Consider the following 22,512-nt stretch of genomic DNA (forward strand, 5'->3'; position numbering starts at 1 on the left):
GAGAGAGAGAGAGAGAGAGGGAGAGCGAGCGAGCATGCGAGAGCAGGAGGGCTAGAAGAGAGTCAAGCAAAGATTTCTTAAAACACACAAAAAACTGAAGAAAAAAGGAAAGAAATTATATAATGACATATTGGTATATACTCGATAAACTGGAAATATTAACATTAAGACTTTTGTTCATCACAATATCACTAAAGGGTGAAAAGACAACCTACAGACTGGTAAAAAAATATCTGTAAAACATATCCAACAAAGGACTTACACCTCTAATGTATAAAGAACTCCTTCAAATCAATAAGAACAAGACTGACACTCAAAAGAAAAATGGGTAAACTCTTGAACTTGTAGTTGACAAATGAGGTTCTCCAGTCAAAAAATAGGAAAAGACGTCCTACTTCATTACTCACTAGGAAAACCAGAGAAATGCAAATTAAATGTACACCCACCACTATAGCTAAAATGAAGAGGAATGAAGTATGGTCAAGAATGTGTAGCAACCGAACTGTCAGTAACAGTGAAAATTGGTATAACCACGTTAGGGGAAAGAAAAGAAACTGGCGGCCTCTGCTAAAGCAAGCTTTATGCCTACCTATGATCATTTCTAGGAATAGATAACAACAGAAATGTCCACATGTTCGCTTTAGGGCATTTGAAAAAATATTGATCGTAGCAGTATTTCTAACAGCCCAAAAATGAGAACTACCCAAATTTCTATCAAGAACAGGATGAGGGCAATCATTGTAGTTATTCATACAGTGGAATACTATTAACAAAAATGACTTTTAAAAACTCATGCAAAACATGGATGAACCTTACAAATAATACTAAGGAAAGAAGTACACTACATGATTCCATTTATATATAGTTCAAATACATGCAGGCAAAATGAATCAATGGCATTATACAATAAATCAGGACAATAGTTACCTTTGTCAGTTAGTGACTGGATGGGGTCATGAGAGATTTCAAGAGGCCAGAGATTTCTATTTGTCCAGAAGGTGATAACATGGGTGTGTGTTCCATTTGTGAAAATTTACTAAGCTATACAGTTATTATTGTACACTATGTATGTCTCAATAAAAAGTCAAAAAATGAGAAAAAAATCTTGGTTTTAACAGACACACAAGGAATAGAAAATTCTAAAGCACAAAATGTTCAAACTCAGAAATGTTCAAACTCAAACTGTGACTGTCTCTCCATTCTTAACATTTTAATCAGCATTTTCATCCTGTGCCACCTTAAGTCTCTCACTGAAAAGCTAAGAAAATAACAATGAAGTTTTAAATATTACACTTGATGCTTCCGAAAGTAGATTTCTGGATCTACCAATCCTCAAATAGGCCCTGAGACTAAATTCTAAAGAAACACACATTTACAGTCTACTAAACCATGTTTAGTGCAGCAAAATACTTCTGGCTATTAATGTCTTAAAACATTATGGATGGGAGTACAAATTAGTAGATTCTTTTTGAAGGGCCATTTAGGCCATTATTCATCAATTTTAAAAGAATATAACCCAAGATTCAACAACCTCACTTTTAAAAGTCAATTCTATCTTAACACTTGATTTCACAATAATAGGTATAAGGAAGTTCAATGCAATGTTTATAATAAAAAATTTAGAAACAATCTAAAAAGCAATTAACAGAGAAGTAGTTTTAAAAGTTATGACACATTCACACCAGGGGATAAGGATAATTTGTACTGTTTAAAGAAAGCTAAGTCTCATGACAAAACATTCTCTATGATCACATCAAAAAGACACACACACACACACACACACACACACACACAGTTAAGTGGGTCACCCAATACACAGTTCATTACTTCTGCAAAGTGGTTTTAGAAAAGGAAGAAAGTTTAGGGGAAACTTTTTAAATTATCCATACTTCCGCATCCTTTGCTTTTTTAGAAACAGGTATTTTTATTTTAAAATATTAAATGTTGTCACAAATGAAGCCCACGTATTTAGACTATACAACAAAATACTCATTCCTAAAGAATCTCCCTGCTTCTGCAAAAGCACGCACTCAAAATAAAAAGCTTACAGAGAAAAATAAGATTGAGGCAAACCATTTAAATCCCCGCAATTTCGTAAAAACATCCCTAAAAAAAACAGTAACTAGTACTCAGGAAATACTTGGGCAGCCAGGCAGGTGGCTCAGACCTACAGGCTACCTCAGGGGATGCCTAAGAACCAAACAATGAAGTGCCTGCTTACATTCCAGGCGCTGTGACAATCCAGATGGAGTGGAGCTTTAGGCCAGTGAGGCTGTCACTAAGGCAGGGGCAGGAGGAAGCAAGTGCATGCAACACTGAGAATGAACCCCTCTGGGAACAAGAGCTAGGTGCTCATGTTTAACTTTCTTAAAATAAACCTGAAAGGGAGCCTGTCTGTGCAGCTGAGGGCTTTTTTCCTCGCTGCTAAAGGTTCTATTTCCATTCCTGCTCTTCACTACCTAAGAAAAATAGAATATGAACCAACACAACTTCCACATTATACTGACATCACTGCTTTATTTACCAATCATGTAGAGCTAACAGGTGTTCAAGAAACACTTCTTGTAGCTAAACAGACTGTATAAAATGGCTACCTTGCAAATAATTGTTTCTTTTCAAAATTTAACCTCATCTAGATCCTTTGTTTACTTTTAGCCTCATAGTTTGGAACTTCAGTCAAAAGTCAAAATAAGTCATAGAACACAGAAGCACAGCGAGCGGCATACTTTCACATTATAATTCGAGTGAATTGATTGGTTATTTTAAGTAAAATGTTTGTCTTACTTATCATTAACATTTAAGAGTAAACTTAAAATTCCCTTATTGGCTGCACTCATAAACATGTTACTGATTTCTCTATAGAAAATGAGAAGGGACAAGATTCTGCAAGGACCTTTCCCATCTCTCAAAATATTATGCCCCAAGTACACCTGAATTTCAGAATTATACTTTTTTCCCTTGCACAGATCCTGATTTGCAGCCCTTAGTAAGTACACAATCACAGGACCTTTGAACTTCTGTAAAAGAGACCACAGACCATCTAGTCCAGAGTTTTGACCCTGTTTTTGATGGAAAGCTTATTTGTTAAGTCCAATGTGTAAAATGGCTATGTAAGGATTCTGTGTAATGCTTTTTGAAAGAAAGAGAATATAACAGACAACCCTCCAGCTTTCTGCAATAGATAAAAGAACCAAACCCACAAAACTAAAACTTTAAAATTGACCTACGCTCACACAATTAATTGATAAGTGAGAATGAAAGACCAGAAAAGTTAAATGACTTGTCCATATCAGACGTGCAGTGAATGGCAGGACCACAGCTGGAAAGTTCAATCCAACCCAAAATCAGCTTTCTTTAAAAGCATGCTAGGTTCTTCTTAACAAGTAAGATGTTTGTTTATAGTTGTAATATAAATAAATTCTATTTCATGAACTTGCTATTTTTCCATATTTGCTAAAGTAGTCAGTGTTCTACCTTGAGTAGTTAACAGGTATAGTAACCACATTCAGTTAGTAAATGGGTAAGGAGAATGTATGTCCTTTCTAAAGACATATTTATAATTTCGTTCTCTAAACAACTTAGTTAGGTTACACATTATTTTCCAGGTAGGGAAAAGAACACTGGAGAGTGAACTGAACTGTCATTGGTCATAAGATTAGTTATGCAGGCAGTGCTGTAGTTAAATAATTTAAGGCAACATTTACTGAAAAATGTCAGGCTCTACAACACACACAGAAATGAACCTGCATTCCTTTCTGCTTAGGCTGAGAAGAGCAAGGATAGCACTTAATCCAAATAGTGCATTCACTATGAGCCTAGTTATTTAAATTAACCTCCCTGTGACTCAATTTGTACATTTGTAAAATGGGGATAATTTCAAAGATTATTTTGAGGATTGAATGAGTCAATATAAATGCTTAAACAAGCTGATTACACAGATTAAATAATATGTAAATGTTCTTTATTTTAATTACTTAGCAAAATACTGGAGAAAGATGCCAAGATCCTTCACTGGGAAAAAGACAAGTTTTTTTCAACAGATGGTGCCGGGAAACTGGATATACACATGCAAAAGAATGAAGTTGTACCCTTATTTTGCACCATGTAAATAAATTAACTCAAAATGAGTCAAAGACCGAAATTTAAAAGCTAAAACTATAAAATTCTTTGATGGAAACATAAGAGGAAAATCTAGATGCCACTGATTTGACAATGATTTCTGGGATGTGACACCAAAATCACAAGCAACAGAATAAAAATACATAAATTGGACCTCATCAAAATATAAAAACTTTTGTGCACCTAAGGGCATTATCAAGACAGTGAAAAGGCAACCAGTGGGAGAAAATATTTGCAAATCATATATCTGACAAGGGATTAATACCCAAAATATATAAAGAACTCCTGCAACTCAACAACAAAAAATAAAACAATCCAATTCGAAATGGGCAAAGGACTTGAATAGACATTTTTCCACAGAAGATAAACAAATGATCAATAAGCACCTGAAAAGGTGCTCAGAATCATCAGTCATTAAGGAAATGCAAAACCAAAACCACCAGATGCCTCTTCATATCCATTTAGGGTGATTATTAAAATGTAACAGTGTTGGTAGTACACAGAGAAATTGGACTACTCATTCCTTGCTGGTGAGAATGCAAAAAGGTTCAACCACTGTGGAAAGTTCGGTGGTTTCTCAAAAAGTTAAACGTAGAATTATCATATATAATCCAGCAATTCCACTCCTACGTAAATACCCAAAAGAACTGAAAGCAGGCACTCAAACAGATCCTTGCACACCAACTGTGCTACGTGACATAAGCCAGAAATAAAAGGACAAATATTATAATTCCACTCATATGAGGTAGAAAAAATAGGCAAATTCATAGACAGAAAGTAGCAGAGAGGTTACCAGGGACTTTGGGGGCAGGGAGAGACTAGGAGTTATTGTTTAATGGGTACAGAGCTCCTGTCTGAGACAATGAAAACATTCTAGGAAACAGCAAGTGGTAATGGTGGTACAACGTTGTGAATGTACTTAAAAATTGTTAAAATGGTAAATTTTATGTTACATATGTTCTACTACCTATTAAAAAAACTGAAAAAAATATTGGAGAGCCATTGAAGATTCTTAAAGAGTGACAGTCTGTATAGTGTTTTAGTAAAATTAACAGACAGGATAGATAAAGCATGGATGTGGAAAATAAGGAATGAAGCTTAAAGTAGAATTGGAAAGGAAAGAAGAAATACATGCTGGAGAAAACTATGTCCTTGGCCTAAAATGGGACATTAACTTGGATCTACAAGGTTTCTTATATGATTTTACTGGATATAGTTGTTTGAGGGTCTAATACTGATGCTCCTATATGTAAATCTGGAGTCACACTGGCATAGAGTTTGTGTAGGAATACATTAATGGCCAAAATGTTAAAAGTACTTTAAAGGAAAATACAATCTTGCCAGATTTATAAATGTCACCTAAACATACTTTCGAATTTACATTCTCTAAATTCAACCATTTATTTATTTGCTCAGTTTTTACATAGAAATCAATGTCTGCAGTTATGTTTAGGGTTAAATAATATATATTGTTAATGGAAGTGTTTCCTTAGTAGCAATATTTCCCCACTTTTCTCACTTCTGTTACTAATTTATTACTTTCATCTCTACCTCTGCTATAGTAAAGGGGGGGGGAGTGTGTCACTAAAGGACAAAAGTATAAATGCTCCAACTAGAATCAGAAAAGTGAACTAAAACTGAGATTTGTTGTTAAAATCATCTCTTCTCGGGCCAGCCGAGTGGTGCGATGGTTAAGAACTAGCTTGGGATGTGAGAGGGCCCCGGTTCGGATCCCACATATGAGGGCCAGTGACACTCCCCTCTAAAAAAAAAAAAAAAAAAAATTTTCTCCTTTCGAACTTCAGCCTAGGTACTTAACAAATGTGTAAGTATTCCCCCATATTAAGAACATAGACATTATAAAATTACTACATCTGGGAAAGCACACTTACAGAATTTCGACATTCCTTTAAGACATGTCTTTATATATGAAATCTTTTTCCTCTTCAATTTAGTAAATGTCAAAATCCACATGTCAAATGGATACTCATTCCTCCATATAAAATTTAATATACTGTCCCTTTTCAATTCTGCATATGAGAAACTAGTCCAAAACTAAGTCCTAACTTGTTTTCATCTCTATTTGCAACCCTCCATCCCCTACAACTATCTAATCCTAATGCCACCACTTACTTACTCAACATTTATTGAATCATGTTCGACAGATATGAATCACTTTTGTTCTGGGGTTTGAAATACTGCCTTATGTTTATAGTTAGTTGGACAATAATTACATTGTGCTACATAAACACCTATACCTGCAGTGTATTTCTCCAAGTGACTGTAAGTGCAAATACTGCCAGGGGGTCAAGGTAAATCAAGCGGAGATCTCTAATCAGTAAATACACAGACTCGCTGAAACCTTGGTTCTGAATGCCTAGTTCCAACACGCTCCTCACACAGGAACACTGACACCCAATATCAAAGATCCACCAGCTCTGCGACAATTAAATCGTGTTGAGATTTACCAAAAAGCCAGTGGAAATCTTTTCAAGATCCCCGTCCTCTTAAATCATCAGGTAAAAAAAATTGAGTCTATTTGGTCAAACCCAGACGTCTGGACACACCTGTCTACCAGTATTATGCATACCTACAATTTGTGCGATCACATGCAATCTTATACATAGGGGAGCCTGAGTTACAAAGTTACAAACCAAAGCAGTAACAAAAACGTTAAAAGAATTAAAAAGTATGCTAACCCCAAATGAACTTAATTTAAAATGCATTAGCACTACGCGGATTAGTTGGATAGCCCCGTTTGAATTTTCCAAAGGCTTTACAGACATGCAGGTGAAGAGTATCAAAGTGTTCCGTAAATTTATATTTCAGGGTTTCTAAGATGCAAGTGACAGCTGGCTCCCTGGAAAGAGGGGGACAGACGCAAGCAGGTGCGCCTATCGGAGACTCCCACGACTAAGAGGAAAAAAGGCGGGCCACCCCAAGGGCTCCTCTGAGGATTCAAAACGGGCAGGCCGGCTTCTCCTGGGCTGCGGAACGCGGCCGGCCAGGCCTCCGTGCCCGCCAGGGGCTCCCCTGTGCACAAATGGGGGCTCAGACCCAAGTGCTGAGGCCTATCTGGGCAGCGGCCTGCGGCTGCGGCCAGCACCTGCCATTCCGGAGGGGAGGAGATCGCACTAGAGTCGGGACCGGGAAAGAGCGAAAGGAAAGCACCGGCGGACAGAAAGGGCCCACAGGGGTCGGGCCCGGTCTCACCCTCGCATGGTGAACTTGACCACGGCGAGTCTGGAGCCCGCGCCGCTCAGCTCCGGCTGGAAATCCGGGTCGCTCCCCACCGGCTTCACTCCCACCATTCTCAGAGAGCCCGGAAAGGCGGCCGCGACGCCACTGGCTTCGAAACGGAAGGAGACGGCTGGGAGAGGAAAGGGGACGCCTCAGGAACGCCGAGGCCTGGACACAGGGGTTGGCGATCGCGGAGTCTTCTCCGGCTCTCAGTGCCGAGTCACGCCAGGGAGCGGAGAGACGGAGGGGGCGGGGACCGGAGGAGCGGCGAAAGAAGGTAAGGCGTGCGGCCCCCAGCAGCCACCGCGCGGCAAGGTCCCCTGCGCTTGCGCAGTTTTGCGTCATTTCCGCGCCGCCCGTTTTGGCTCCTACCGCCCAATCCTGTAACGCGAACCATGGCCCCGTCCTCAACTGAGCCCTACGCCGGCTTGAAAGGCGCAGGCGCAAACGAGTAGCGGTCACAAGCTCAGGTGCAGAGTGCGTCTCAAAAGTGCGTGTATCCCTCCGCGGTTTAGGACCTGAGGTTTTTACCCAGGAGTTTCTTGAGCTGGGAAAGTGACACTGGAACCCCTTTTGCTGCGGGGTTCGTGGCTACTGCCTAAGGTCTTAATGCCTCCCTCCCTTAAGTACCTTGAGGATAGTTCTTGTCTTATACCCGGGACAAGTCGCCACTCTATACAGAATAGACTTTAGGAACAGTTATTTACAGATCTCATGATATGTGGGGCGCTCTCTGTGAAGACATCCAGAAAATATTATGCACTTGACTTTAAGTTGTGTCAAAAAATATGAAAACAGTATCCCTCTTTTAAGGAACTCACAGTGATAAATGCAAACAAAGGAGTTAACAAAGAAGTTTGCAAAGGAAACGGTGGGGGAAAACGAAATAGGCAGGGTAAACTTGCTAGGAGATGTGACCCCAGAAGTGAATCTTGAAAAAGAACAAAGGGATAGCCAGATGGTGAGAGATGATGGGAGGTATTTCTGGCAGAGGGAGCAGCATTGCAAATGCACGGGTTGAGAGGGTGATAATAATAGCTAATATTTAACAAATTATGTGTCAGACAAGATAGAAGCTCATTACGTACATTAGCTCATTTAATCATTACAACTCTGAAGTAGGTTCTATTATTATTTCATGTTTGGACTAATTTTCCCAAGTTCACAACACCTAGTAAGTCAAGCTTGCATTCAAATTAAGGCAGTCTAACACCAGTGTGCTCTTTTAAATGTTAGGCTAGGTGACAAGTCAAATAATTTGCTTTTGGATTTAACTGGGGAGATGAAATTGAAGAGGAAGGTCGAGGTCAGGTCAAGAAATGTGTATTTTAACATAAAGGCAATGGAGTAATCACTGCTGGGCAATTTTTTATTTACAAGTGTCTTTAGAAAAAGCCCTGAGGTAGCAGTGAGGAGGATGGAAGGCAGTGAGACCAGTTTAGGAGATTACCATGGTAATCCAGGAACTGAGTTAAGGGCACAGCTGCAGTGGAAATGAAGAGGACATGATATACGTATATGAGAAACAATTAGAAGACTAAAAACCAAAGGGTTTAGTGACCAACTGGACCAATATAGAGAGATGACAGAGGAAGGAGTCTAGACTAACACAAATATTCCAATCTTGTGCCTCTTTTTGCTACTGAGTTAAGATGCCTGTAGGACATCCAAATGAGGTGTACAGTAGATAGTAGGAAGGATAAGTCTGAAACTAAAGAAAAAGGAGTAGGTTACAGTTACAGATGTGAGAGTCATTAGTTTGGGTGATAATTCAAGCCCAAGAAATGTGAAAAGAAAAGGCTAAGAGTGTTGCTGAAACATAATATAATTATTCCTAACTGAACCCAGCCAGAGCAGAGCCACAGTAATTATGTTCCTTTCTCATGTGATTGCAGTACAGAGTAATGGCTTTAAAGCCAAACAAACAGAAGTTCCAATAGTAAATCTCTGCTACTTATTATTTTGTGGCCATGGGCATGCCACTAACCTTTTGAACCTCAGCTTTGTTGTCTGTGAGAACTTGTTTAATCACACCTACTTTCTAGGATTTTGAGAGATAAAAATAGTAGTAGATAATGTATTAAAGAACTAGAAAACAAGAAGCAATGCCGTATTACTCAGCTACGGCCGCCATAACAAAATACCACAGACTGGGTGGTTAAACAACAGAAATTTAATTCTTACAGTTCTGGAGGCTGGAATTTCAAGTTCAAGGTGCCTACCAGGGCTGGTTTCTCCCCAGGCTTCTCTCCTTGGTTTGTAGACAGCCACTTTCTCACTACGTTTTCACGTGGACTTTGTCACGTACACACACGCATACACAGTCGTGGTGTCTCTTCCATCTATAAGGACACCAGTCCTATTGGATTATCAAATATAGTCCCATTGGGAGTTAGGGCTTCAACCTATGAGTTTTGGAGGCACACAATTCAGTACATAACAATGGCTTATCATTATTCCCAATGGTCCTCCCAGTTTTGCTTAAAAGGCAAACAGAAAGAGTCTCAACTAAAGCAGCTTTAGTTCATATCAAGGGGGAGGGGGAACTTATGAAAGCAAGACCTTAGAATTCCATACATTCCTGAGAGACCAGACAAAAAGAGGCACTGGGAAAGTTGGATCTGATAGGCGCAGTGTGTTGTTTATTTTCCATGTGTCCCTCCACACTCACTATCCATCTTTCTTCACCCTGCTCTTAGCTCCAGGAAACTGACCTAAGGACTAGATCACCAGGATCCCTTGTTGGAGCTTCTCATTGGAGATGGAAGGGTAAAAGAGAGTGAGACCCAGTTACTGATTCTCTCAGCCGATTCTTTGTATTGTATAACTCAATTCCATTTTGACTCTGAATGCCCACCCTCCCGCTATATCCAACTAAAACAAAAACTTAACCTTATTTTCTCTGTGCCTGCCTCAAAAACTGTATCATATTTCTGGAATTGGGGTGGGAATGGGACTTTGGAGTGCAGGTATCTAGGATCTCTGCCTTCAGACCTTCTCCAAATCTAGCCCTCTGTGCTTCATGTGACTGCTTCAAGGTGTGGGATCCTTAGTTTGAGGCTGCCTACAGACCCATCTGCCTAGATGCACTAGTGCGCCATTTCTTCCTGGGTTTTTACTTCCTCCCTCCATTTCAAGGAATGAAGATCTCAGGTACTTTCTTTTTCTTTCTCTTCCCTAGAAGGGAACCTATTTTTAGTGCAGAGGAAAACCCTCTGACTTCATGTTTATTCAAGGTATTTTGTCTGTACCTGTAATCCCCTTCTCTCAAGGCAGAAACTAGAAACTCTCCAGCTACTGCTGATCCAGCCTAGACTTATGTGTTGTTTGGCTGCACCCTCTAGAGCCATGGGTCTCAACTTTCCTCATGCCGCGACCCTTTAATACAGTTCCTCATGTTGTGGTGACCCCCAACCATAAAATTATTTTTGTTGCTACTCTATAACTGTAATTTTGCTACTGTTATGAATCGTAATGTAAATATCTGATATGCAGGATGTATTTTCATTGTTACAAATTGAACATAATTAAATCATAGTGATTAATCACAAAAACAATATGTATATATTGTGAAATATTTATTTCTAATTACAAATAAATGAAATTTTGTCTTGAAGCATGGAGACGGATAGAGGAGCGGTGTCTCGGTTCCTAAGACCATCGAAAATATGTGTTTTCCGATGGTCTTAAGCGACCCCTGTGAAAGGGTCGTTCGACCCCCAAAGGGGTCGCGACCCACAGGTTGAGAACTGATGCTCTAGAGTGTGTGTGTGTGTGTGTGTGTGTGTGTGTGTGCATACAAATAACTACTGCTTATTAGCTTATTTTTACCTTATATCTGAAAAAGTGGAGAACTTGGAATATTTTATATCATACCAATTAACTCTGCTTATCAACTGGGTAATTTGTTTTAGCTTTGCCTTAAAGTTTTGAGGGAAAATATGTAATTTATGTAATATAAATATTAAATAGACAAGAAATCCTGCTTCATAATTTCCAAACCCTTTTTAGCTGGATGCCACTAAATTTGAAAATTGAATACCATTTCCCATAGTTGTCCCAAGGTGGCGCAATATCTTTTCAGTCAAAGGGTGTGATTTTATTTCCCCCTAGATATCAAGTGCTTCTTAAAATAATGCCAGATAGACCATTTGTTCTACTAACGCTATATTCTTTTGTTTTTGTCACTGGGCAGTGTCTTGGAGTAAGAGTTTCCTAGGAAGATATAGATTCATCTATCATTGACACAAATCTTTTTCTACTGGAACATACTGAAGAAATGTGCTAACAATTCTAAAAGTCAGTTTTAGGTGTTTCTCAGAACTGTAAATAGTTTATTCTTCTGAAATGTATAACTGATGTTCAGAAATCATTAAACTGCGTAAAGCTTCTATTAAGAAGGCCAGATATTTAGACAAATATATCTATCACCGCAGCCTCTGAAATAAAAATCCGTATTTTAATTTTTTTTAAAAGTATGTTGGGGGTTGGAATTAACTCTTTGGAACTGAAAAACTACACATAACTATATGTAACTAAGTTTTCGCTTAATCACTTGTAAAAAGAGTTCTCTTTTACTAGTGTAGTAAATATTGTCTGGCTAGAATGTAAAATAGGGAAGAAATAATAAGACTCTTAATAGAGGCTTTCACTGTATTCAAAGCCCTCTCTCAGGCATGCCCTCCAGCAAACACACACACACACACACACCCCAAACACAAACCCCCTGATCTGTCAGTCCATTCTTGAGTAGCAATATCTGCATACTAAATCTGAGGGCCAGGCACTAAAGAAATTTAGTAAAATAAAAACCATGTTAGTAGATTCAACAAGGAAGTGGTTATTTACACAATGTTGAAAACAGTGTTTCCCACCAAAATTCAGGATATTAGAATCAGAAAGAAAGGAGGAGAGTCAGACCCAGGGCGAGTGGTAGGAAGCACCACTGCGCGTCACTTCTCCCGCTGTGTCGCTCTCGCGGTACATGGATGTGTCTCCCACCAGACTGTGAGCTACTTGACCACAGAACCAGCTCTCTGCATTACCTGTGTGCCCAGCTCAGCATAGTACCCAACCCAACGCAAGATGTTGAATAAATGACGCTTTCCACCTCGGAGAGTTACATGTAAGACATGTGAAAGAAAGTACAGCACTATTTCATGAAAAGGGAAGCAAAGGACTCATAGCCACTGCCCCCCTCATCCAGGATGATAGCGGAGCAAATGCCGGGCATTGTACAGTTTCATCTGTAAATATTCCAGTCTTCACATCTAAAAGAGAAGGCTTTCTTTAAAAATCTAACCAAAATACCATAGTTACACCTAAAATTTTAACAATGTTCTTTAATAGCAAATATCCACTCAATGTTAAAATTCACCATTTTCTTCTAATTTGTTTCATAACTTCTTGGAATCAATATCAAAATAAGGTATATACATGGCATTGATATGTCTTTTTTTGTCTCTCTTTTATTAAAACTTGGCTTAATCTTTTTTTTTGTATTTTTTATTTGAAAAAATTCAAGTGGACAGAATAGAGGAAAGAGAAGGAGAGAAAAAAGAGGAGAAGGTGAGGAAGAAGAGGAGGAAGAGGGAGAGCAGGTACAGTGAGAAGAAGGGTAGGTACGCCTTCTGGGTAGTCATTGACTGGGGGCTCCCCAGGAAGAGCGTGCTCTTAACTAACTTCGCCTTGCTCAGGCATTCACCCGCAGCTATGCCAGGAATAGGGAACCTCAGCTGGAAATCTGAGGTGACCCTGAAGCAGGAGCAGGGAGCCAACCACTCTCCGTGGAGCTGGGAAATGGTTTTTTCGGGAAGGGGAATCTGGATAGTGTACCTTTGTGCACTCCACAGTCCACTGTTTGTAGCACATGGGTCCTCCTCTTTCACACAGGTTGGGGGAGCAACTCTTCCAGGGCTCTGGTGGTCCTCTCATCCTGATAAGAAACAAAAGGGGGAGGTTAGTGGGAGAAACCACAGCCCCTGTTGCTGCAGCTGGTGCCAGGGCCACAAGTAGCATTCATCACTTCCTCCTTTACTATCCTAATTTCCCTTTGCTGATCTGGGTAGCTTGGTGTGGGACCCCCCCAAACCCTCATTTGTGAGGAGCTTGAGCACCCCCCAAATCTTATCACCTTTACTCCTTCCTAGAAATCATGAATATGGAGCAAATAGAGATATTTCTAGAAAAAGACACCCTGTTACTTAGAAAGAAATGGTTTGATTCAGTGGAAGTCATGAGAGGGGGAAAAGAGAGAAGTCTGACAGGTGATGTTCATGTCACATGAGAAAGTACTCAGGGAAGCGCTTACATAGTTTTAATCACACAAAACCATACAAAGAACACTTACTAAACTATTCTTCTGCAACAGGATCAAGTGTGAGAACCCTCAGTGCTAACGTGAAGCCCCTAATCCACCATGACGTGACTTTTAGGGGAATGAGTCCACTAAGGAAAGGACAGAATCAGCAAAGTGCTAGGCACTGTGCGGGGGGCACCAAACACAGGTTTACCAGTTACGTGAGGAAAAAAAATAACAGCACACGTGAAACAACCTGAAAATTATGGCAATAATGAGCTCATTGTTAGACCCCTGGGCAGCGTGATAATCCTTTTATAAAATTTGTAGAATGGAGGAACAACTCTTCCTTGCCTTTTGGAGAACTAAGTTGGAATTTAGGAAGTCTAGGAAGTGTTGGGGTGTGGGAGGGTAATTGCTACGAAATTCTAAAGATGGCGTGATACTTAAATTTCTTTAATGCCCATGGCGTAAAAGGCAACAACATATTGAAATTCTTGACCCTTACCCCATGTGTTCCATATATGATTCTGTTCTGGTGACAACCATACATTTCTGGTTGAAACAACAATGACATCTTGTCCCCTTGTCTCTCTGTCTTTCCCACCAAAATTTATATGATGCGTTTCTGCCAGATTAATATTTGTGGCTGACACACCCTACGGTGACCACCCAGTGAGTCACACTCTGTATAATCCTCCCTCCTTGAGTGTAGGGGAATCCTGTGCTTTGCTTCTAACTAACAGACTGTGGCAAAGGTGATGAGCTGTCACTCCCTTGAAGAGTTTACTATCTATCTCTATCTGTATGTATCTATATCACCAATATCTATAGCTATATGATTCCATCTTTCTTTTTTTGTTTTTTGATTCCATCTTTCTTGTGCTCGGTATTCTCTTTTCTGGCTTTGAAGAAATAAGCTGCCATGTTGTGAGAGGACCTTTGGTAAGTCCCAGGTGGCCAGGCACTGTGGGTGGCCTGTAGGACCTGAGGTCCAAGCCCACACATAGTCATACAGCCCCAGGCAATGAAGGAGCTTAATGAGTTTGCAGTCAGACTCTTCCCTAGTCAAGCCTCCAGATGAGAATGCAGTCTGGCTGACGCCTCAGCGGTAGCCCATGTGGGCATGAGCAGAGGACCCAGTTAAGCTGTGCCTGAAGTCCAGTCCTCTGGAAACTGGGAGGCAAAAAATACATGTTGTTTTAAGACACTAAATTTGTGGTAATTTGTTATGCAGCAATAAAAACAAGTACAATGCTGGTAGGAAAAGCGCCACTCTATGTATTGCTCAAAAGACCTAAGTGGGTTTTCACTGCCTTTGGAATAAAGTTCAAAAAGCTTATAAGGACATTCAAGACCTCTTGTTATCTCATCTTATTCAATTTTTCCCATGTTACTTTTTATTGCCAGGTCTAGGCCCAATCTGATAAAGACTGTATCAACCTAAAAGTGAGCTCCAGGACGAAGATTGCCTGTTGAAGGAGTCCTTCCCTCATGCAGCAGAAATAGCTAAGTCCTAATTCAATAGTTACCCATTACGTCTACTTCATGTCCCCTAAACGTCCCATCCCCCAATTTAATGTTCTGTTTATTATATACCCATGTTTTATATTTCAACACTAGCAACAAAGTTATTTTCCTTTCCCAAGTCTTCCTATTTCAAATCACACCTATTTTTCTAAAATCAAATGTGATTTTTCCTCCTTACCCCAACCTGGAAGTAATTCATCTCTTTTCTCCATTACTTCTTCTGTTGTATATTTCTTATCCTGCACTTTATTATAGCCATACATCCTTGTAGACATTTGTCATTCTTTCTAGCTGCCCAGCATCTAACACACTTTCCAATGTTTGGGGAATTCCCTATTTTGTGAGTCTTAGTGGGAAACAGAGTCTGACTTCCTCTATAGAAGCTAAACATACCAAATTCTTACTTTCTCAGCTTCGCTCTCAGTTAAGGTTCAATAAATACACGTTGAACTGAATTTATTGACTATTTAAATCTTCTAAGATTTTTGTATCATTCTTCCAGGTAAGAGGAATAAATAAATAATTCAAATAAATATACTCAGGATCATCCTCCTCTTAACTTTCAGGAAGGTTATACATGTAAAACAGATATATGTGTGTATAAAAATGTATGAATTTTTCTGAACCAGAAGCATTTTATTCACGAATATTTGAATATTTATTTTAGTCCTGTGGCTCAGGAGATTACACACACACATAGACTCTGGCAATAAATTTTGTAAACTTTGGTAAAGAGGGCCCAGAGTGTTAATAGTCTGAAAGCTTCTCATTAATATTCCTGTTAACCTTTGTATCCCTAGGAAGATATCTGAAGCCTAGTAAGTGTTCAGTTAGTATCTGCTGAATACAAGAGTCAACTTTATCTAGGAAAGATATCTTACAGATTTCATTTACAAATAAAAAAGCTTTAATGTAAACTAAGATTATTCTGTGGTAACCACTCAGTGTTCCTACATTTCCAAAAAAGTTTTTATAAATTGTAAAGGGGATATGAACTTAATATTTTAAATGTGCTCATCATCATAGCAGATGTAGTAGATATATTGAACCCAGCAGACGACGAATTACTTTCTTCAATTTAACATAATTTCCCTGCTCCTCTCCCCCAACTCATGTGATTACAAGGAAGTTAAAGCAAGACAAAATCATAGAATTTCAATTTGTAGTATAAGACATTTTCAGAATTATTGACTTTCGAGTGTTCTATTGACTTCAGCGGTCAACATGATTATTTAGTTTTTCTCATTATGGTGGCAAGTAGAGTTGGTCTCTACAAATGAACAGAAACAGCAAATAAGAAGCCACACCTGAAGGCCTAAAGGATGCTAAATGGCCTAATGAAAGAAAAGGGGGTATGCCACCCAGGACTCTGATGGGTGTGTAATGTCTTGCTGGGAGAAGGACTTCTAAACTGGGGAGAAGGGGATTGAAAAGTTTGCCATTTGCAGAAATAAGAAATTGTTGCCTTTCAATAATACATTGTTGAATAATAAATTGAAGCCCTTTGCCCAAACCAACACTTCTCTTTTGGCAAATTAGCAAGAACATTATCCTGTCTGAAGTAGTTGTTTCTGCCCTATTCTAACCCCCTAATCCTCTGATTCAGGCCTGTCCAATAGTATTTCGCTACCTCAAGGTTTGGTCCAAGGACCAGTAGTAATAGGCATTACAGGAAGCTTGTTAGAAATGAAGAATCTCAGACCCCACTCCAGAATTACTGAATCGGAAACTCCATTTTGACAAGCTCCCCAGGTGATTCGAACACACAGTAAGTTTTGAGGTCTACAATAGAAGTCTTATCTTGTCCTCTAAATCCATTAGTGAGATTATAAAGGGAAAACAAAGCCATGGAATGAAACATCCTTTCTATCTCTTTACCAGAACTGACCGTTGGCCACCAGAATGGTACCAGTTTGCCTTGGCTACCATCCATTCATTCATTTAACAAATATTTGGGAGGAAGATAGGAGGCAGGCATTATAAGTACTTAACATTTGTTGAGCTCGTTTAATCTCCGAGACATCCATGAGGTTATTATGCCTATCTTGTGTATGGGGAAATTGTGGGGAATGAAGAGAAGCAACCTGTCCCAGATGACACCAACAGTGTGCAGTGCAGAAACCAGGGTGCGAATACACGCCTCTCTGAATCAGAGCTCATGCTCCACCGCTCTGGCCGCCCACACACAGAGTGCGCATTCATTCATTCCTCCTCTGCAGGAATGTTGCACAAGGTCAGACTTCCTCTAGGCCAGCAGCAGAGTTCTGTTCTTCCTCTGTCTGGCCCTCTGTGGGCTAGGCGACAGCTAAATTTGGGGGTCAAAGAGAAACAGTAACCAAATTCCAGAGAGGACACTTTTCAGGCTCTTGGACAGAGTCGCGGAGGCAGAAGAGTCACCTTGCAACATCCCTGTCACAAGGAACAAACACCTACACTTGCCATTTCATGCTTCCCTCCATCTTGGTCCTCCCAGCATGAGCATTCGAGGCGAGAAGAGAGCTTAGACCAGCCTTCCCATAACCAAAATGGCAGCCGTGCGCTTCTTGCCCACAGTTTGACCCCTTTCACCGCGGCTCCGTCTCCATGGTGTCAGCCTAGACCAAGGCGTGAATGGAAACAGCGAGCATTTCCCTCCCCCTCATTTTTTGCGACAGTTGCAGCGAAAGTCACGGCAGTTGAGGCTGGTGTCAGCTGATCTACTGCAGCCGCGGCGGTGGTGGCGGTAGCGGCACTCTGCAGCCTCCGTGGGGAGACGGCGGCTGGGCTGGGGCTGTGGTCCCAGAGACCTTCCCACCCGGATTTTTCCACCCCACATTCCTTCTTCGAGACGCTCGTGCCTTGTGCTCCGTTGCGGGGGCGTCCACGAGTGGTCCGACAGACAACATCACGACATGAGATGAAGCCGTGACAGGTAGGAGGCTTTAGAGCTGCCCCAGGGGGATCTCCAGCGCCAGATGTGCTCACAACTTGGAGGTCAGGGGGAGCTGGGGTCAAGGGTCACAGCCCCTCCCTCCCGTGGTGGCGTCAGCTGTCAGAGCTCAGCTGCTGGGAGCTCCGTTCTGCGCCGCGCCTGCAGGCTCAGGCCCACAGCTAGGCGCCTTTGCCAGGATCCCGGGTCCTGCCAGGGGTCTTTGGGGCTCCCTGGCCTGGTAAGTGACATTTGCTTTTGGTGACAAGGTCTTTGGTCTTGAGATGGGACCGCCCTGATCTCAGTGGCTATGTAAACGGGGTGAGGTGGTTAGTGATGATGGGTGGGGTGCTTATTGACTGTTTTCTGGTAATGTTGTGCTTGCTTTGGGGGTACACATGGCCTCTCCTTCCCTGTTGGTGCTCCTCTTTAGTTTGCCCTTGCCTGAGGTACTGAGACGCCTGTTCCAACTTCACCTTTGAATGCCACCTGCCCGTTCTCATCCCCTTGCTCTAGGACTTGATCTAAGAGGATATCTGCTACTCCAGCTCACTTATTAATGGAACCCAGCGTCCTGAAGCCACATGTTTGGAGTCCACGCGATCCTATCTTTGATTCAGAAATTGCGTTTGATGTTTTGATTCACTTGCTGTGTCAGTTTCTCAGGTGCTAGGCGGAATTTGCTGATTGGTACGGTTTGAAGCAACGGCAGCCACAGTTGCCTCGTAGGCTGCATTGGTATTGTTGATGCCCTGGATGTTAGGACTCCGTGAGCGCTGCAGCTTGCTTTCACAGTCCACATTTGCCACGAGCTAAGAAAGACCAGCTATAATTCTTTCAGACGTTTATTGCATAGGACTTTATGGACCACATGGAAAAAATCACCTGTTGTATGAGAAATTGACTGCGTTTTTGAAATATTGTTACACACACACAGACATTTTCTTGCTTTATGGAAGCGGCTTGTGACAGGATGGCATGGAGGGCAGTGAAAAAGTGAAAATAATGTGTTGAAATTGCCTTTATTAGTATGAAGAATCAAAAACTGCCTTGATTTCATCCAAAATCACAGGTCATAGGTATTTCAAACTGGGAAAAAGTGAAACAATATAAATAGATAGTAAATGCCTTGTGAATTTCAATTAGAGATTATGGTAGAGAAAGTCATTTGTTTAAATGTCTATTTTTATTTTTAAAATGCTTCAGAACCCTACTTAATAGCAAAACTAGAGTATAACTTTATTATTTCTTGTTGCCACCTGTAGCCAAATTTTAAAAGATCTTGGTAATTAGAGTAATGAAAGAGACTGGGCTTTGTCTTATTTGAGTATTACCGTGGGAGCTTAAATTTTGACATAATGAGACTTGTGTCTTACAATTTCCTTTTATTTTTATCTTGGATATAAGTTCTGTTTTGAAACAAAGGAAATGGGATGGTTTATGTAAGAGGCTTAGCACTGAAAACTTTAAAAGTGGTGAGCTGGTTTTGTGCCTTTGTCATGAGAAGGGTCGGATGACATTTAGCTTTAGTGATGTGCTCTGTGTTAGGTGTGAGTCCTTAAGGGCTGTTTTGGACCCCATGTGCAGAGGTTTGAGTTAACCTTTCTCAATTCAATGATCATCATTGGGCTGTTCAAGTTTTGGTTATTTTTTCATTCATCCAATTCCCACTCTGTTCCCTTACCCATCAGCCCATAAACACCCATTCTAACATGTGTGATGTGTATCCTTCTCTTTGTATGTGTTAGAAATGTATGTTGTTTTGGGTGCCCACATTTTTAATTTATAGAGCTATCATGCTATATATCTCAAAATTTTTTTGCTCTCCCTACTATGTTTTAAAGATCTATTTGTGTCTCTGTCTAATGCTTTTAACTGCTGCACAGTATTTCAGAATGTTTTATCTACTACATTTTATGTCTAGTCTATTTATGGATACCCATATTACCTCATTTTCCTATCATTATAGACTGTACTATGATAAACATACCTTTTAGATGTCTGTGATGCTTTCTTTGAGATTTATATCCAGGAATGTGATTTCTGGATCATAGGGCATTCACATATATATTTTATTGAAGGACTGCCTGACTGTGTCCCAGAAGAAGCTGTAATGGTCTGTACCCCCGCCGGCAGTTCATGAGAGTTTCTATGTCCTTATATCCCCACCAGACAATAGATAGCAAAGGAAAAACTCATTTTCAATTACATTTCACTAGGCCTAATGAGATCGAGCGTTTCTTCATGTGCATCTTATCTTTTTGAGTTTTCCCTTTTGTAAAACTGCCAGCTTATTTCTTTCCCCATTTTTAGTTCAAGGTTTCAGTCCTTTTTCTTGCTGATCTACAGAAATTCCTTCTATTTCCCAGATACTAGTCCTTTAGATATTATAACTATATCTGTTCCTATTCTGTCATTCATCTATAACTTTTTGCATGATGACCTTCATTGAACAGAAATCTTCAATTGTGATATCATCAAATTAAAAAGTTTTTTTGCATTATGGTTTGTGTTTTGGGGGTTTTGTTTAAGAAGTCTTTCTCCAACTGTGTGTCACAAAATTACTCTCCTATTGTATGTACTAACTTCATAATCTTTATTTAGATTTTAGGTCTTCGATACATCTGGCTTTTTACAGTCATGCTCTGTGAAATGATAGTTTGGTCAATGGACCATGTATACAGTGGTGGTCCCATAAGGTTATGCAGCTAAAAAAATTCCTGTTGCCTAATGATGTCAGAGCCATCATAATGTCATAGCGCAAGGCATTACATAAATACTTACTATTGTGCTATAATTGCCTACAGTATTCAGTACAGTAACATGTTGTGTAGGTTTGTAGCCTAGGAGCTACACAGTTTTTAGCTCAGAAAGAAGTTTCCGATTCAGCAGGAACAGAATTTGTCACCCCAAAACATGTCTCTTTGGCATGGATTATTTTACGCTGGTAATTTTAAGAAATAATAGACACAGGAGTTCTGAAAACCAAGTAGAAGTTCCCTTTTGTAAAAGATGTTTACATTTGTAAGGGTTTGTCTGTTGCTGAAAGAGGGGCATGACCTTATCTCTAGAAACTCTTATTAGTGCAGAAGACAATGTTATTAATAACCTTAATAACTTTAATAACAACATTAAGAACCTGCGTAACAACCTTACCCTTATTTACTGTTGTTTTTCTGATGACCTCCCATAACTGACTCCCCACTCTCACCATCTTTTCTCTTCTGCTAAAGGTGGTATTTCAGATGGTGGCTTCTGCCACTTTGGCGGGTTGCTCAGTTTTCATGGGTCTCTTCCATGTCTACAGGAGGTATGCATGGTATTAAACTTTTGCTTGTGTTTCTCCTGCTAACCTGTCTTTATTACAGAGATGTCTCAGCCAAGAACCCAGAAGGGTGGAGTGAAATTATTTTTCCTCCCCTACAGAGCAATATACCATATAGCCTAGGTGTACAGTAGGCTATAGGTTTGTGTAAATGCACTCTATGATGTTTACACATGATGAAATCACCTAAGGACTGTCAACACATCGTCTTTGGTGCCAATTCAATACCAGCAGGAATCCCTAATTTGGGGTGTGGTGGACAAGGAAACTTTATTCAGTGCAAACAGATCAATTGTGATACAGCACAGTTTAGAACAGCATGGCTGGGGAACAGCTCAGCAGTGTCATAGCTCAGTTATGAAGCTGCATAGCTGTGGAACTGTATGGCTGTGAGGCAGCCCTGGGGCAAGGTGGCCCTGCTCCACTCTGGCACGACTTTTTTGGTGTTTCAGCTCAAGTGGTGGAAACCCAGTCTTTAGCCTTTGCTGGAAAGGGAAAGTGCGTTCTCTGAGCCAGAGGGGAGCTGACTTATATAGAGAGAGGTCCCTATGCCTGGTTCCTGATTGGTCTGTCCTCATGCACATCCTTGCAGTTTGATTGGTCCAAAAAGCACTGGCCTGATTGGTCAGGATGGAGCTGTTCTGACTGGTCTGTGAAGATGCCAATGAGGATATAGCTGCACAGCTCTGATTGGATGGGGAAAGTCAGTCCTATTGGTCGAAATGCAATTCCAGGAATTTTTTTATAAAGGTTGGCTCAGAAGGCTGGAACACAGTTCGAGCAGGCAGTTCAGTGCAGGCTTCTCTCCCTGAAGCAAGGCTTGTGTGAGAGGACTCTGTTTAGAAATGGCTTTTAGGGGCCGGCTGAGTGGCTCAGTTGATTAAGAGCGTGAGCTCTGAGCAACAGGGTCGCCGGTTCGATTTCCACATGGGCCAGTAAGCTGCGCCCGAGCTGAGCTGCCGCTGAGCTGCCAACAGGTGGCAGGATGGCTCAGGTGGTGAGAGCACATGGTCCTAACAAGGTTGCCGGTTCAACTCCCGCATGGGATGGTGGGCTACACCCACCCGCAACTAAGATTGAACACAGTACCTT

At 40.6% G+C, this 22,512-nt stretch overlaps 2 protein-coding genes and 1 long non-coding RNA gene across 6 annotated transcripts in view; 1 reads left to right on the forward strand and 2 right to left on the reverse strand.

Annotated features, from left to right (window-relative positions):
• The window catches only part of TXNL1 (thioredoxin like 1), a 28,911-nt gene extending 21,254 nt beyond the window's left edge, over window positions 1–7,657 (reverse strand). For 2 of the 4 annotated variants that reach the window (XM_019640635.1, XM_019640633.1), the window contains exon 1: window positions 7,333–7,611. In XM_019640635.1, coding sequence (XP_019496180.1) covers window positions 7,333–7,430 — 98 coding nt within the window. In that variant the 5' untranslated portion in view covers window positions 7,431–7,611. Of the gene's footprint in view, window positions 1–7,332 lie in introns of all 4 variants that reach the window. The other 2 variants (XM_019640636.1, XM_019640632.1) reach the window with 2 other exon arrangements.
• A 4,609-nt stretch (window positions 7,658–12,266) lies between these two features.
• LOC109381738 (uncharacterized) lies at window positions 12,267–18,098 on the reverse strand. The gene is made up of 3 exons (XR_002123802.1): window positions 17,621–18,098; window positions 13,195–13,294; window positions 12,267–12,629 (listed from the first exon to the last, which is right to left on the reverse strand). It is a non-coding gene; the product is annotated as an uncharacterized LOC109381738 (long non-coding RNA).
• A 44-nt stretch (window positions 18,099–18,142) lies between these two features.
• WDR7 (WD repeat domain 7) overlaps window positions 18,143–22,512 on the forward strand; it is a 320,651-nt gene continuing 316,281 nt past the window's right edge. The window contains exon 1 of the mRNA XM_019640631.1: window positions 18,143–18,336. The gene's annotated coding sequence lies outside the window, so the exon portion shown is untranslated. The remainder of the gene's footprint in view (window positions 18,337–22,512) is intronic.

The sequence above is a fragment of the Hipposideros armiger genome, unplaced genomic scaffold (assembly GCF_001890085.2).
Source record: "Hipposideros armiger isolate ML-2016 unplaced genomic scaffold, ASM189008v1 scaffold_52, whole genome shotgun sequence".
Classification (NCBI taxonomy): domain Eukaryota; kingdom Metazoa; phylum Chordata; class Mammalia; order Chiroptera; family Hipposideridae; genus Hipposideros; species Hipposideros armiger.